At 38.6% G+C, this 13345-nt stretch overlaps 1 protein-coding gene across 3 annotated transcripts in view; it reads right to left on the bottom strand.

Moving 5' to 3' along the window:
• CENPU (centromere protein U) overlaps window positions 1-13345 on the bottom strand; it is a 43465-nt gene that overhangs the window by 14089 nt on the left and 16031 nt on the right. For all 3 annotated transcript variants that reach the window (XR_001445112.3, XM_015139596.3, XM_015139597.3), the window contains exons 5-8: window positions 12302-12362; window positions 11568-11804; window positions 8116-8185; window positions 1524-1632 (exon numbers count right to left, since the gene is read on the bottom strand). Coding sequence is in view for 2 of the 3 variants with exons in the window: in XM_015139596.3 (XP_014995082.3) it covers window positions 1524-1632; window positions 8116-8185; window positions 11568-11804; window positions 12302-12362 (477 nt within the window). In the remaining variant the exon portion in view is untranslated. The remainder of the gene's footprint in view (window positions 1-1523; window positions 1633-8115; window positions 8186-11567; window positions 11805-12301; window positions 12363-13345) is intronic.

The following is a 13345-nucleotide window of genomic DNA, read 5'->3' on the forward strand; positions in this document are numbered from 1 at the left end:
TCACATTCAAAGAAATAAGAATTAGATAGACATCAAATTTTCCAAAAGCAACACTCGATGTAAAAGAATATAAAGTTTCCAAAGTATTTAAGAAAATAATTTAGAACATAAAATATTATATCCAGCTAAGCTGTCATTCAAATTCAAGGGTATAATAAAAATAATCAGAAGGTTTAGAAGTTTTGCAACATAAAGAGCCACACTGTGGTGTTGGATGAAATATTTAAATAAGAGAAAATACTTATCTACAGGATATTGCAAGAAAATATCTGAGATAAAAGTGATCAAATACCTAAGTAAATTTTGTTATTGTCTTAAAAACAGAGACAAACACACACAACAGAAGGGGAAATTCTATCTACCTTAATTTAGAATTAAAGGTGGTGAGTTATAAATACAATTTTTTTAAGTTAAAAAAAATTCAGAACATCAAAAAGTGGAATAAAAAAGTTAAAGAAGTAACAATATATTAACATATTGTTCAAGATATATCAATAATTACAATAAATGCTAATGGACTAAACTCGAGTTGAAATTCAAAGACTGATACACTGGATTTAAAAAGACGAATAAAGAAATTAAAATTTAAGGTAGCAAAAAGGCTGGAAGTAAAAGAAATTAAAAAGAATGTAAAATCTGGCCAGGCGCAGTGGCTCACGTCTATAATCCCAGCACTTTGGAAGGCCAAGGTGGGCAGATCACGAAGTCAGGAGATCGAGACCATCCTAGCCAACATGGTGAAACCCTGTCTCTACTAAAAATGCAAAAATTAGCTGGGCATGTTGGCACACACCTGTAGTCCCAGCTACTTAGGAGGCTGAGGCAGGAGAATTGCTTGAACCTGGGAGGTGGAGGTTGCAGTGAGCCGAGATCTCACCACTGTACTCCAGCCTGAGGACAGATCGAGACTCCATCTCAAAAAAAAAAAAAAAAAAAAAAAATCTGGCAAATGCTAGCAAAAGAAAACTATGATGCATATTAGTATCAGGTAAAATAAATTTTAAGACAAAGTATGTTTAGGAATAGAGTGCGTGACCAACTAAAATGTTCAGTCTGCAAGACAGAGCAATTTTACACACGATTTTCCTAATAGTCTCTAAACATATACAGCACAAATGAATAGAAGTACCAAGAAATACTGAACATAGATCCAATAATTAGAGTCTATCTAGATCCAATGATTAGAAATTGCACACAGATCATGTACCAGGTCATAAAGAAAGCCTCAAAATTAAAAAAAAAAAAAAAAAAAAAAAAAAAATTATCACCAGACCATGATCTTTGACCACAACATATTTAAGATAGAAGGTTAATACACAAATATAAATTTAAAAGTCTACATATTTGGAACATTTAAAAACATATGAATTCTTCAAAGAATTAAAGAAACAATTATAATAAACGTAAAAATATCTAAAACAATGACAATGAAAATAGTACATAACAAAAACTGTATGATGAGCAAAAACAGTGCTTCAAGGGAAATTCATCAGGTAAATATACCACATCATCAAAAGACTTACTTATGCTCTAGGTGGGTTTTCTCAAATTCAGGCAAAACAATATTCAACTCTTTGATGTCACTGGTTTTCATTCCTTCTAGACACCAAATGTCCACAGTGTCAGAAGTATCTAGAATATTAAGATAAGTTAACATGCTGGTTATTCATATTTTGGCTGTAGGTCCAGGGTTCTGAAAGCCTGCCACAAAAATAGTCTCACCAAATTGTAAAAGATAGCTACAGCTGAACAATCAGACAGGAGGCGCCGTACTCACCTCTTACCCCTGTGCAGTCTTGCAAACCCCTACATATACTTTCACTTTAACTGCTATCTTGCTGGTTCTCCTACTTTTGCTAAAGCAACCAAAAGCATTGCTGCCTTTTAATCACCTTACTGTATCTTTATTTAGTAGTGTGCTGTTATTTAACATCACTGGGGATAAGCTCTTCATTGTTAGCTGTATTTTCTGAATTTTAATCTATCTGATAGGCCTTTAATAATCTTGTAGGATACAGCAAGATTATTCAGTGTATTAATTTAAATAATTGTAGTAATATACAGTACTATCCCACACAGGGATCTGAAGACAGATCTTGGTTCTAGTTTGAGCTTCTTTCTTAATAGTCATAAGATCTCAGGCAAGTCAGTTAACCTTCCAGAGGCCATTTCCTCACAATGATAAATGGAATAAAAGAATGCTCTCCTTTTTATTATGAGACTCAAGCAAGAAAATATCTGTGAATGCATTTATAAAAACTATAAAATACTATACATCTGTAAGGTGTTATTATCAATTTCCAAAGCATACCTCAATTTTTTTTCTTTAAAAAAATTTTTTTTGAGACAGGGTCTCACTGTGTTGTCCAAGCTGCAGTGCAGTAGCATGCTCAGCACTCATTACAGCCTCGAAGTCCTAGGTTCAAGTGATCCTCCCACCTCAGCCTCCCAAACAGCTGAGACTACAAGTGTATGCCACTATGCCTGGCTAGTTCTGAAAATTTTTTGTAAAGGTGGGGTCCCACTATGTTGCCCAGGCTGGTCTTGAACTCCTGGGCTCAAGCAGTCCTCTCACCTCAGCCTCCCAAAGTGCTGGGATTACAGGTGCACCCATCATTCTCAGCCCCCAGTTTTCTGTATGTTAACAGAAGCCATTGGCAGGAAAGTCTACTCTTCTTCCATAATTCTTTGTTTAATACTACAAAACTGACAAACATACTGAGAGTTTGTCTCCAGATTCACAATGACCTGAGTGTAACTCTTGGCTCTGGTGGATTAGTAACAGCCACCAATTCTTTCCCACTCTTCCCTACTTCCATTCCCTTGAATCTGGGATAGCCCCCTATAACCGGCTTGATCAACAGAGCATGAAGGAGTGAAAGGCCAGGTCTCAGGGTATCTGCAGCTTCTGCTTTACACCTCCTGCAATGCTCTCTCTTGGACATCAACTGTCACATGAAATTCTGACTACTGAACAACAGGCAAGCCCAAGCTAGCCACTTAAAAAGAGGCCACATGCAGGAGGAACAAGGCACCAGATAGATGAAAACAGTCATCTTAGACCTTCCACCCTAGCTCAGCCATTAAACGAACAGAATTGCCCAAAGCAAAACTGTAAGCAAATAAAACGATGGCCATTGTCAATCAGGGGCTGGCAAACTTCAGTGAAGTGCCAGAAGGTAACTACTGTTGGCTTCATGGGCCAACTGTTCAACTCTGCCATTGTAGTGTGAAGGCAGCCACAAACAATCCACAGAAGAGTGAATCTGGCTGTGATCCAATAAAAGTTCATTTTCAAAAACAGGCAATGGACTAAATTTGAATTGTAGATATAGATTTTTTTTTTTTTTTTTTTTTGAGACAGAGTTTTGCTTTTGTTGCCCAGGCTGAACTCTGCTTCCCAGGTTCAAGTGATTCGCTTATCTCGCCCTCCCGAGTAGCTGGGATTTACGGGCATGTGCCACCATGCCTGGCTAATTTTCGTATTTTCAGTGGAGACGGGGTTTCACCATGTTGGTCAAGCTGGTCTCGAACTCCTTACCTCAAGTGATCCACCCGCCTTGGCCTCCCAAAGTGCTGGGATTACAGGTGTGAGCCACCGTGCCCGGCCTACACATAGTTTTTAGATTAGTAAGTTTTAAGGTAGTTTGTTAGGCATTAATACACCCAAAACACTGGCTGAACCCACTTATGGCTGTGTAAGCTCAGACAAGTTTTTTAACCTAAGACCTCAATTTTCTCACCTGTAAAAATGGGGGAAATAATATCTATACTTCATAGGTTTATTATAAGAATGAGAGAGAAGATAACATTAAACACTCAGTATAATGACTGGCACATAGTAAATACTTTGCTGTCTTTGTTGCTACTAATTTATAAAATAGAAACAGTAGGAACAGAAGTTAGTAAAAAGTATTCCAATAATACTTCCAGGCCAGACCCATAACACTGTTACCCATAATTCTGCCACCACCCCAATATACATAAATCCTTACTCACCTAAACTCAGCTCACCATGATTTTTAGAAAAACCAGTAATCTGCAAAAAGTAGTTCTGCATTTATTTATTTATTTATTTATTTATTGAGACAGAGTCTCGCTTTGCCGCCCAGGCTGGAGTGCGGTGGCACGATCTCAGCTCACTGCAAGCTCTGCCTCCTGGGTTCACGCCATTCTCCTGCCTCAGCCTCCCGAGTAGCTGGGACTACAGGCTCCCGCCACCACGCCCGGCTATTTTTGTATTTTTGGTAGAAACAGGGTTTCACAGTGTTAGCTAGGATGGTCTGGACCTCCTGACCTCGTGATCCGCCCGCCTCGGCCTCCCAAAGTGCTGTGATTACAGGCGTGAGCCACTGCACCTGGCCTAGTTCTGCTTTTATAAAAGACACAGTATCTAAAGGTCTTATTAGTTTAAATAAAATCTTCCTTAAGCTCTCAGGACCAACAGATTTTTTTTTTAAGTTTAATTAAGAACCGTATATCCAAGCTATCTACTCTTACTGAACATAACATTTATTTTGGCATCAGAATTGATCTATGATGAGTTATTTTATACACGACAACATTTATATATGCATAATATAAATATGCATAATAAAAGGGTTGCCCATAGGACCACAGTACAACTTAAGAAGGAGAGCACTGGTCAGGTGTGGTGGCTCACACCTATAATCCCAGCACTTTGGGAGGCTGAGGTGGATAGATCACCTGAGGTCAAGAGTTCAAGACCAGCCTAGCCAATATGGTGAAACCCCCTATTAAAAAAAAAAAAAAAAAAAAAATCAAAAAATTAGCCAGGGAGTAGTGGCGGGCGCCTGTAATCCCAACTACTCAGGAGGCTCAGGCAGGAGAATCGCTTGAACCTGGGAGGCAGAGGTTGAAGGAAGCCGAGATTGTGCCACTTCACTGCAGCCTGGGCGACAAGAGCAAAACTCGGTCAAAAAAAAAAAAGAGAGCATTAATAAGACACTGGAAGCACTCTGCGTACCTGACTCCAATGCCTTCTGAACTTTGTGTTTATCATCATATTACTCTTTGTTATAATTTTATTGTACACAAATATATTCCTAAACAATGTGCAGTTTAGAATGTTTTTGACCTTTTTACAATTGCTTATGCACCAGTAAAAGTTCTGCTTTTGTATTCCACTCCATACGTACACAGCAATTTATCTATCAATTCTAATGTGATAAGTTGTTTGCAGTACTTTGCTAGCATGAAAGACAATGCTAAGAGCACTCATACACATGATACACAGACACGTTCAAGAATTCCTCTAGTAAATACACCCACCAGCAACTGCTAGGTTTCAAAGTCTGCATGTTTTTTCAACTTTGCCAGAGAATGGCCAAAATTATTTTCAAAGTGCTTACATCTCTTCATATCTGCAGTGATTAAGGATCTCTACTGGTGACATCCTCATTAAATATGGACTCTTGAGAGGCTAAAATATGTGTCAAACTAGGAGGTGCAAAGGAGTGTCTCACTGTAGCTGTGAATTTAAATTTCTGTGATTAGGAATGCACTCCCTCCAAATGTTTATTTTACTATTTCCTCTTCTGTAAAAATGTTGGTGTCATCTGCCCATTTTTCTACTAAGTTGTCTTTTTATTGATACTCCTTTATTTTCTCTAAAAATTGTCCAATTTTACCTGTCATATTTAAGCCTTCAATTCAGAACTTTTTTTGTGTGCTGCAAGTCAGAGGCAGTCTCATTTCATTTTTCTACAGGGAAAACACTGTCACAGAACCACCTTTCCCCACTGACCAGCAGCCAACATTTTTGTCATACATTCATCAAGTTTCCATATATGCAGGGTCTCTTTTCTGGTCTATCTTTTGGTGTCACGGTCCCTAAGATTAGAATTAAATGTCTGTTAGACCAGGGGTCCCCAAGCCCCCAGCCACAGACCGGTATCAGTTTGTGGCCTGTTAGGAACTGGGCCACACAGCAGGAGGTGAGTGGCAGGGTGGGGGGGGCGAGTGAGCATGACCACCCGAGCTCCACCTCCTGTCAGAGTAGTGGTGGCATTAGACTCTCATGGGAGCACGAACCTCATTGTGAACTGCACATGCGAGGGATCTAGGTTGTGAGCTCCTTTTGGGAATCTAACGCCGATGATCTGAGGTGGAACAGTTTTATCCCAAAACCATCTCCAATCCTCGTCCACGCAAAAATTGTCTGCCATGAAACCAGTCCCTGGTGCGAAAAAGTTTGGGGAATGCTATATTAGACCTGCCTATAAAACTATATAGAATTGAGGAGTTTTTGTTAGTTTAATAGAAAAATTTTAAACTAGTGTTTCAATTTGATAGTTACAGGATTATTTCAGTTTTCTTCTTCAAAATCCAGCTTCATTAGCCTTGCATTTTTCTAGATATTTATGTGTTACAATATGGGGGAGAAGAGGATATCCCCTTTTCCTCTATTTTGGCGGGGTGGGTGGATTCACTTTTAAATTTTTGTTTTTAATTGACACATAGTAATTGTACATATTTATGAGTACAGTGTGATGTGTCAATACATATATGTATTGTCTAAAAAATCAAATTAGGGCATTCAGCATATCCATCACCTCATACATTTATCATTTGTTTGTGGTAAGAAGACTAAAAATCCTCTCTTCTAGCTGTTTTGAAATGTGTAACACTGTTAACCATAGTCACCCTACTGTGCAAGAGAACACCTGAACTTATACCTATCTAACTGTAACTTTGTACCCGCTGACCAGCCTCTCCCTCTCCCCGTTCCCCACTAGCCTCCCCTATCTATTTTAAATTTATTCACATGAAGTTGTTCATTATATTCTTAGTAACATTTAAACTGTGCATTTAAACATTTAAACTTCTGGTAGGAGTATAAAATTATGTTATACAACCACTTTGGGAATGCAGTTTGCAAAGTTTGGCAGTTTCTTGTAAAATTAAACATATGCCTACCCTATGACTCAGCAACTTCACTCCTTTTTATTTACCCAAGAGAAATGAAAACATATGTTCACAAAGAAATGTGTATAAAAATGTTCACTGGCTGGTTGCAGTGGCTCACACCTGTAATCCCAGCACTTTGGGAGGCCAAGGCAGGTGGATCATGAGGTCAGGAGATTAAGACCATCCTGGCCAACATGGTGAAACCCCATCTCTACTAAAAATACAAAAAATTAGCCGGGCGTGGTGGTGTGGGCCTGTAGTCTCAGCTACTCAGGAGACTGAGGCAGGAGATTCACTTGAACCTGGGAGGCGGAAGTTGCAGTGAGCTGAGATCAAGCCACTGCACTCCAGCCTGGCAACAGAGCAAGACTCAGTCTCAACAACAACAACAACAAAAAGTTCACAGCAGCTTTATTCAAATAGCCAAAACCTGAAAACAACTCAGCTGTCCATCAGTAAGAGACTGGATCAACTGTGGTGTAATCACACAGTGGAATAAGCTCAGTAATAAAAATGATACCAAACAACATAGATGGATTGCAAAAAAACTATGCTGAGTGAAAGAAGCCTTACACAAGAGAGTACACACTATGAGATTCCATCTACACAAAATCCCAGAACAGACAAAACTAATCCATAGCAGAAAAAACATCCCTGAAGCCACTGCCTCCGGAGATATGGGGTGGGGAATGACATGAAAGAACTTTCTGGAGTAAAGACTTCACATGTTGACAGCGGCTTGAGTTACACATTGTACTGCATGTACATTTTACATTCAAAGAAAAAACTGTAAACACACTGAACTCCAGTTAATCATGTACATACTTAAGTATTCCAGAGGAAGTACTGATGTCTACATTATTTTAAAATGCCTTAAAAACTGCATTAATGGATTAATACTAACTTTACTACCTATCTAATAAAGTAAATAATAAAATGTTAACTGTAACATCTAAGTAGTGGGTATATAAATATATAAATTTTTTTTCCATCTTAGTTGTATGCTGAAAATTTTCATAACAAAATGTTAGAAAAAAATGTTACTTCAAAGTCACATATTCCTAATTTTTAAAAGTGGCAATTTTATGTACTTACAATTTACAACTATAACAAATTAAGAATAGGGTCTTATTTCTCTCATGAAATTCCTGAACGAGTGACAAAATATAAAACATCATTCTCTACCTGAGCCTACGGCTTTACTTCTTGATTTCTTCTTTTTGCCATGAGACATCTTCCCTTTTTTCTGAGTTTTCTACAAAAAAAAAAAAAAAAAAGCATTAAGGTTTTAAGAAGTTTTCTTTCTCTTAAAACATAAGGATTAAGACTGTTACCAAACTGTCATTCAATATTTTAGCTGGGCATAGTGGCTCATGCCTGTAATCCTAGCACTTTGGGAGGCTGAGGCAGGCAGATCACTTGAGGTCAGGAGTTCCAGACCAGCCTGGCCAACATGGTAAAACCCCACCTCTACTAAAAATACAAAAATTGCCAGGGTGTGGTGGCGCACGCCTGTAGTCTCAGCTACTGGGGAGGCTGAGGCAGAAGAACTGCTTGAACCTGGGAGGAGTCAGAGGTTGCAGTGAGCTGAGATTGCACCACTGCACTCCAGCCTGGGTGACAGAGCGAGACTCCATCTCAAGAAGAAAAAAAACTTTAGCTATAATTCTCATTTAGTTGTAAAACAGATTAGTTATATAAATTATCTACATTAATATAAGGAAGCATTGCAAACAAAACCATCACAAAATAAGAGCAAATAAAACTTTCAGCTGACTTATAACAATTGTTGCCTTGATGGGAAAGTTGAACTTTTATTACTTAAGATAATAACATGTGGAATCAGCTCAAATTTCTGTTCCAGCTACGGTGAAGTAACAGCTTCCAAACTAGCTCTCTTGCCATAAACAACCATAAAATGGGGGAAAAGGGGTGGCAATTTTATTCAGGCATTGGACAACAGGCAATACAAGACTGAGTTCCAGGAGAAAGGGGAAACTTGGAAGGTGAACCCTATGACTACCACCCCCACTCCACGCACACAGAGTTTCTAAATGGGGTATAGTGAGCTGAAGTCTAAGCAGGGCATGACAATCCTACCCAGCTGAGAGGCACTTGGAATAAGCTGCTCAGGAGAGCACAGGTGCCTGTGGAGCGGGGGTCCTAAGAGGCCTTGTCTAAGTACTGCCCATGTGCCGGGTGAGACCACATAAAGCCTACCAGAAAACGCTATCGTGAGGATAACAACATAGTTGATAATGAAGGGCAAGCAGCATTGGGGGCACAGGACAAGGTAAATGTACGTGGGAAAGAGACAACTCACAGCTCATCAGAAACCATGGAGACCAGAAGACAACGGAATGGTATAAAGAGCTGGGGAATAAATCTGTCAACTCAGAATTCCACAGCCAGTGAAATATCCTTCAAAAACAGAGTTGAAATAAAAACACTTCCAGATAAACAAAATCTGAGAGAATTTGTCACCAGCAGACCTGCCATGAAAGAAATGCTAGAAGATATTCTGTAGGCTGATGGAAAAAGGTAACAAATGGAAACTAGTATCTATAGGCAGGCAATCAGTGAACTGGAGAGAGGAACAGGTAGAAGACTACAGAGCTGCTGCTTCTCATATTTTTTTTTTTTTAAAAAACAACTCTTTCAAGCAGAAATGACAATACTGTAAGGTTAGATTTGTAACACAGAAGTAAAACAAGACAAAACAGCACAGAGGATGGGGATGGATAAATAGAATTATACATAATATTGTTACGTAATTACATTTATGTAGTGGGAGGTAGTTAATTGTCAAGTAGAATGTATGAAGTGATAACACACTGATTCTAAATAGACTTTGTTAATTTAAGGATGTACATTTTTAACCCAGGAGCAACCACTGAAAAAAATTTAAAAAGGTACAGCTAAGAAGTCAATAGAGAAAATAAAATAGAATACAAAAACAACGTTCAACTAATCCAAAATGAGTTCTAAGAGAGACAGAAAACAGGAGCAAATGGAAAACAGAGTATGGTAGATGTGAACCTCACCATATTTAAAATTACATCAAAAGTCAATGGACTTTTAGCAGAAGTTAAAAAAATACCTCCTCTAAGTAACTGATGGATCAAGCAGACCAACCCCCATCACCAAAAACAAGAGTAAGGAGACAAAATCTCTGAACTACACTTGACCTCAACTGACATTTACAGAACACAACTGCAAATTCAAGTGCACATGGGATGTTCACCAAGACAGATCAACAACAGAGATCATAGTTTGCTTCAATTTGTGTAAAGACAGGAAATAAAAATAAGAATATACATTCATACTTGTTTACATGTACAAAAGGAAATTTGAAAGATATATAAGAAAGTATAAGGTTACCTGTGTGTATGTTTAGCAGGTGGAAAGGTGAAGAAGACAGGGTAGCAGGGACAATTTACTATACTTCAAAAAGTTTTCAAACATGAGCATAAATTATTTATTCAATTAAGTCCAAATGAATTAATCACATATTAAGAACTTGCCAAAAGATATTATATGTCAAGAATTTTAGAACCAATAAGACCCAGAGTTCTTTGTTTTTTGAGACTGAGTCTCACTCTATTGCCCAGTACAGTGGCACAGTCTCAGCTCACTCCAACCTCCGCCTCCTGGGTTCAAGTTGATTCTCTTGCTACAACCTTCTGAGTAGCTGGGATTACAGGAATGCACCACCACACCCGGCTAATTTTTGTATTTTTAGTAGAGAAGGGGTTTTGCCATGTTGGCCAGGCTGGTCTCGAACTCCTGACCTCAGGTGATCCACATGCCTTGGCCTCCCAAAGTGGTAGGATTACAGGCATGAGCCACCGCGCCTGGCCTAAGACCCAGAATTCTTATCAGTAGTTTTTTTCTAAGGAAATGATCTAAGGAATGCACGAATATTTAGCTACAACAAAATTCATCAAAGCACTTATAATTTTTTAAATAGCAATTCTTCATTAGTAAGAGATTAACTATGGCATGCCATGAATGGAATGTTACGCATTGTTGAATACTTAATAACAAGTATATGATCTCAGGGTAATTAAAGCTCACTGAAAGGACTGAACAGCATAGACCAAAAGACGTGGTTATTTTGGGTTATGGAATTATAGGTGATTTTATCTTCTTTTCCATACCCTCTAGTTTTTTTTTTTTTTTTTTTTTTTTTTAAGACGGAGTCTTGCTCTGTCACCCAGGCTGGAGTGCAGTGGTGCAATCTCAGCTTACTGCAACCTCCGCCACCTGGACTCAAGCGATTCTCCTGCCTCAGCCCCCTGAGTAGCTAGGATTACAGGCATGCGCCACTGCATCCAGCTAATTTTTGTACTTTTAGTAGAGACGGGGTTTCACCATGTTGCCCAGGCTGGTCTTGAACTCCTGACCTCAGGTGATCCCCCTGCCTCGGTCTCCCAAAGTGCTGGGATTACAGGCGTGAGCCACTGCACCCGGCCATACCATCTAGATTTTCTAAAACAAACATTTTTATTACATTAAGGAAAATATAAAATTTATCTTTGAAAAGATATGAAGGAAAGAGAAAATGCTTCATTTTCTTCCCCAAAATTTTTCAATAAACCTTTTTTGCTCTCCTTGGGGATGGCTGACATTCTTACCGATTGACTTTCTAGTGCCAAGTTCTCTTTTTCAACAGAGGGCTGGGCACTAAGGGGTCCTGTCTTTTTAGAAGTGACCGACTCAGCTGGTTTCTCTGAAAGTTCTGAAGATGCTGTAGTTGGAATAACCTCATGACGCTGTATATTTGTTTTCTCTGCTGATTTAACTTTTCTTCTTGTATCACTTCCTTCAGTGCTTTCAGAGTCATCACTAATGGGCTTGAGCTTTCTTCCTGGCTGTGTAAAAGAAAAAAACAGCAGTACTTATTTAGAAAATAGAAATGCTTATAATTCTTACTGTAATAGTAGAAAACATATATACAGTCCACATTACTCACTTCTAAACTTCAAAACTGAACATAATAGGAAGACAGCAACATAATTAATGGATAGGACAGGAAACCTAAATCAAAGGTTACAATAAACACTCCCAACAATTCCCTCTGCCTTTTAAAATCACGACCTAACCACAGTACAAGAATGCTATGAAAATTGACAAAGTACATAGAGATGTGAGACCTCTTTAATGAAAAACACTTCAGATACAAAAATATTTTGCTTTTTACTATAAAAGTATATTCTAAAAATAGAACTTTATGAAAAATGTTGCTATGGAATATTTTCTCTATTTGCATCCAATCTAAAGAGGAAATGAAATATTTTACAGAACATTTTCTATTTGAATCCAATCAAACTATATTACAAATTAAAATAGAGCGAATACTCCTACATACCTTTTTTGCACTAATTTTTACAGATTCGATTGCACTTGCTTCATTTCCAGAAGTGTCTGAACTGTAAAAAGTACAAGTCATCAATATCTTGTACACATTCCATTTATATTCGCATGTCTTCTCCAACTTGCTCATCCAACACGAAAACAGACTCAATTTAATGAGGAAATATCCTACTTGTCACATACAAGCCTGCCATGTTCCCAGGTTTACTGCTGCCTCCCACATCTTCCCATACCCAGGCCACATGAGTTTATCCCAGGCAAGCAAGTAACCTGTTCCATTACTGCAGCACCTGTGGTGATGTCTGAGAATTGCACTTTTCTCCAAGTTACCAGTCCCAGGCATATGGGCCATCATTTGTACTAAAAGCTAATCCACTAGGCCCATCCTTAGGTGATAGAAAAGGGAACACATTTTATCCTTTAAAAAGGAAAAAAATAGTCCTAACTTCTGATGGGCTATGAAAATTCATCTTTTCATTTTGTTCAATACAACAAATTTATTTAACACCAACCTCAAAATACAAAGTACAGTGAATAAAATTACTTCAAAATTGAGAGGTTTTCCTTCAAAGGGTTCACTGTCTAGTAGGAAGGCCAAAGATAGTGCAGAGTGATGACCTGGCAAGCACCTGACAGAGAAGATGATGTGGAGACATGGCTTGGGTATTAGGAAAGGCATCACAGTTATGACACTTGGCGGTGACTGGTAAAAAACTTTTTTCAGGAAAACAAGTGTGGAGAAGGACATTTAAAGCAGATGGAAAAGTTAATGTAAAAGCATGGTGGTGTAAAACAGCCTGGCACGTTCAAGAAACGTGCAACAGAGCACGGATAAAATGTATTTTCTAAGAGAAGATAACAAACGCTCGGGAAAAGCCAAAGGCTATGACTGAAGGGCTGCAGGGTACCCACATGGGCATGCTGCATGGATCTCCTATGGTCAGCGCCAGCCTCCAGCTGCAGCGTCTTCTAGATCCACTGCAGCATCTGGGCAGAGGCTATAGCTGTGGGCAGTCTCTAGCCAACAAGTAAGCACAGC

The sequence above is a fragment of the Macaca mulatta genome, chromosome 5, assembly GCF_049350105.2.
Source record: "Macaca mulatta isolate MMU2019108-1 chromosome 5, T2T-MMU8v2.0, whole genome shotgun sequence".
Taxonomy (NCBI): domain Eukaryota; kingdom Metazoa; phylum Chordata; class Mammalia; order Primates; family Cercopithecidae; genus Macaca; species Macaca mulatta.